Raw genomic sequence first — 3,941 nt, 5'->3', positions numbered from 1 at the left:
GTGCCACTCTCAGACTGAAGAAAATTATAGTACAAATTCACTTCATAATTCCTGTACTGGTTACTTCTATCTGCACTGTGTACTTCGTACACCGGCACTAGTGCTATCTGTATAATTTCACACCTGGGATTATGAACAGAGCCAGTGTTATCATGGTAACACTTAATTAAAAGAAGTCACACCTAAGAAGGGTGACCTCTTCTCTCTTTAATTGACAGTCCCAGTCAATTAGCTGATTATCGTAGAATTAGACGGCTGGTTAAATATTCTACCTGGCATCACCACATATTGCCTCAGAAAATGGATTTGTCTAGCATAGTGTATGTAGAACATTCCGGATGATACTCTTCCGTTACATGTGCAAGGACATGTGAGGTCTCAAACCAAAAACTGTTTACTACAGTAATTAGGAGGCAGGTTTTAATACACTACCTGCCACCACTACGAAGTGTTACAGTTCATGCAATTGTTTTGCATGGTGTTTCCATCCAGTGTATGAACGAAGGCGCTCAAAGTCCATATACTGAAAGAAGTTCAGTGATGAAGCAATCTTTCTCGGATCATGACCTGCGGGAGTACTGTCCGGATCCGCTCTACGAATAAAGTAGGTGAGCTTCGCCCTTAGTTGGTTTATGGATAAATTTGATCCAGAAGTTTCTCCTTTAAAGAGCTGTCCTCCCCTGAAGTCTGAAGTTCTTCAAAATAGAATTTTAGACACTCTACAGGACATAGAGAGACTTCTTCCTTCAGAGGGCAGATTCTCCAGGGACCCCACCTCTTAGCGGGTAGCTCGTTTTTAGCGAGAAAGGATGGATCAGGAAATAGATTCAGTTCTCCCACTTCCGTGAACTGAATGTGACTCTCATCTCTGGACAGGGCCACTATTTCACTAACTCTAGCCCCGGAGGCGATAGCGAACAGAAAAATAACCTTTTGGGTTAGATCCTTAAGAGAACAATCTTCATTGTTCACAGATGAGGCATAATGTAAGACCTTGTCCAAAGACCAAGAGATGGGCTTTGGTGGTACCGCGGGCTTAAGCCTAGCACATGCCTTTGGAATCTTATTAAAGAATTCATTCGCCAGATCAACTTGAAAGGCATATAGGAGAGGCCTAGTCAAGGCTGACTTGCACGTATTTACCGTATCGGCCGCCAGCCCTGGGCTATGAAGGTGGACAAAGAAGGACAGACAGAAGTTTATTGAAATTTCTTTCGGTCCTTTTGCTTTGACAAATGCAACCTACTTTTTCCAGGAAGACTCATATTGTCTTCTAGTTGACTTGGCCTTGTATTCTTCTAAGAATTCTATATTGCCTTATGAGATCCCAAACCTTTTTCTAACCGCTAGAGCGAGAAAATCATGAAATGAAGGGTTTGGGTTCTCTGTGATAAAACGAAGGCAGTTAATTTCGGAATCTTCGGAAATATACCTAGGGCCAGAGCTAGGACCAGCCTCATCTAGTCTATCAGCCCCACTAGAGGATCCTCGTATGGGGCTATATAGCAAGGTAGTTTCTTGAAGACGCTCATGATGAAGAGGTCGAATATCAGTTCCGGGACTTGTTCCTATCTGGGAGTAAATATATCTGTGCCCATGGACCATTCCAACTCTACCAGTTTGTATTGAAATAGAGTATCCACCGTCACATCGTGGATCAGTTGTAAATGAACTGCTGGTAGGTGGTGTCCCTTTAAGAGAGGGATGGGTAACTTCACCAAGACTGAATGAGACGTTCGAATGTGACGTCTTATTATCGCTTTGGTGTCCCAGATCAGTCATAGGGAGCCTGATCTGTTTGGAGGGGGCTTCCCCACCCATGAAAGAACCAGCAAAGTCTTGGGACTTTCATGCTCTAATTTCTGTTAGAGAAGCGATTAAAGAGGGACCGATCTCAGTCTTTTTTTATCTTTTCAAGCGTTTGATGCGTGTTTTCTCCAAGCTCTTAACGCATCTATTCGGTGTGCCCTTAGCACCAGGTCTGTCACTATAGCGAACTGGGGAAAGTTTAGCGCTTTTTCCTGTTGGCGTTTTGGTATTCTGACTGAATACCTGAGTCTCTTGACAGACCTCACGAGCTCCTTTTATATTTCCAAAGGAGAGGAAAGTTGATGTGACTGAGGGCTTCGATGGATTTTTAAAACATCGAAACCCCTAAGCTGTAGAAAGTCAAGACTTCTAGAAGCATATCTTGCATCCGTGATGTCCCAGGAACCGGGTCATCTCTTTGAATTGGCCGGACACTTTGGGTGCAGCCCACTCCAGCCTCTTGATCAGGTATATTAATACCTGAAATATTTCTAGGCTTGACTTTGACGTGACTAAGTTCGTCAATCCTTTGAAGATACTTAGGACTGTGAGTCCGGCACGTATCTTTCCTAGGATGAATGTTACTCTCTGTAACATAAATTCTAGATAGGAGGAAGGGAGGGGGGGGGGGGTAGTTGACTGGAAGGTTCCGAAGGACACCTTTCAGGTCTGACAAGACTACGAACACCCCTAATTGGAACAAGGTCCATATGTTCAGAAGGATTAACATTCAGAACTTGCTGTTTTTTATGAACTTGTTGAGTGGCGACAAGTTCACAATGACTCATTGATATCTTGAGTCCTTCTCGTGAACACAAAACAGCCTCGATGAGCTATAGTTTTCTTACCATCTGTATGCTCTATAGCTCTCAGGTATACTTCTCCAGGAGGGTTTTGAACTGTAGGAGAAGGTAAGGAAATGATGGTAGGGACATTTCTATTTCCCATCAATGGCTCATCTTGAATAGGCTTTGGACCGAAGGATCGAAGGTCCTGCGATCCTGAGGGAAAGTTCCTCCTAGCCGAAGCGTCTTTATGCTTCGAGTAGTCAGTAGGCTTAGACTTTTGACCATCTGCCTGTCGCACCGTTTTTGGAGAAAACTTATGTTCTCCATGGTGGCGTTCTTAATTACTTCCTTAATGACCTCGTGTGGGAAGAGGTCTTTACCCCAGATGTTGGAAGATATTAGCTTCCTTGTTTCGTGTTTCACTGTTGCGTCAGCGAACACAAACTCTCTATATGCTCTCCTGGCCTTCATAAAGGCGTAAAGGTCCTTCACCAAGATAGCCATATGCCTTTTGGCTATGACCATGAGCATGCCTGGGGTACTTTCGTAGGTTGAACACAACTCTATGTAGTTTTGTTGAGAAAGGGATGTCGCAAGTCTCTCCTTTGACTCATGTTCATTACACAAGAGCAAATCAGACAATTTAGGGAGACATACCTTGAATTGTCGACTTGCGATGTCCTTGTCTAATTTTCCTACTGAAAATGTCAAATGGACTTCCAATCCTTTTCCTGTCCTAGAAAAGCTGGTGACAAAGGCTTGCACTCATCGAGTGTGGGACATGGCTTACCCGCCTCTACTGCTTTGGCAACAGGAGTAAATGCCTCCCCCATGAAGGGGAATGAGAGTGAAGTAGGAGCAAGAAAGGAAGGGTGTCTGTTATTCAGTGAGAATACCTTCGACTCTGAATAACCCGCCTTTCTCAGAATACCTGAAAGGATAGTCTGTGCCTTATCATGGTCGAGAATCAAGACCTCCTTTGGTTCCGCTCCTTTTCTTGACTTTGGTTCGTACTTCAGTCGAACCCAACAATTAGGGAAAGCATCAAAGCTTGGCCAAAATTGAATTTTGTCCAAAGGAACAGCATCTATTTTCTCTGAGATGTAGAGATTGCTATTTGAAATGGGCATCTGCTCCGCAAACCTCCAGGGATTGGTTATGGAGCATGTTGGTAGGTCTTGATTCAAGGGTCGTTTGACTGACCCCTGGGAAGCGACAAGAGAAGCTTTACGAGGCTCTATCTTGCATTTTACTTCCTGCTTTTCGTTTTGTTTACAAAAGCTCTCTATTTGATTCTTCAGCTGGATACATAATTGTACCATATTATCCAATAGAGGGGTAGAA

At 43.7% G+C, this 3,941-nt stretch overlaps 1 protein-coding gene across 1 annotated transcript in view; it reads right to left on the bottom strand.

Annotated features, from left to right (window-relative positions):
• LOC137648024 (RNA polymerase-associated protein LEO1-like) overlaps positions 1-3,430 on the bottom strand; it is an 83,391-nt gene extending 79,961 nt beyond the window's left edge. The window contains exon 1 of the mRNA XM_068380969.1: positions 3,388-3,430. Coding sequence (XP_068237070.1) covers positions 3,388-3,430 — 43 coding nt within the window. The remainder of the gene's footprint in view (positions 1-3,387) is intronic.
• Positions 3,431-3,941: the final 511 nt, after the last annotated feature.

Source organism: Palaemon carinicauda, chromosome 10 (assembly GCF_036898095.1).
Source record: "Palaemon carinicauda isolate YSFRI2023 chromosome 10, ASM3689809v2, whole genome shotgun sequence".
In the NCBI taxonomy this organism is placed as follows: Eukaryota; Metazoa; Arthropoda; class Malacostraca; order Decapoda; family Palaemonidae; genus Palaemon; species Palaemon carinicauda.
Note: the sequence above shows the minus strand (reverse complement) of the source record. Positions and strands in the feature narration are given on the sequence as shown.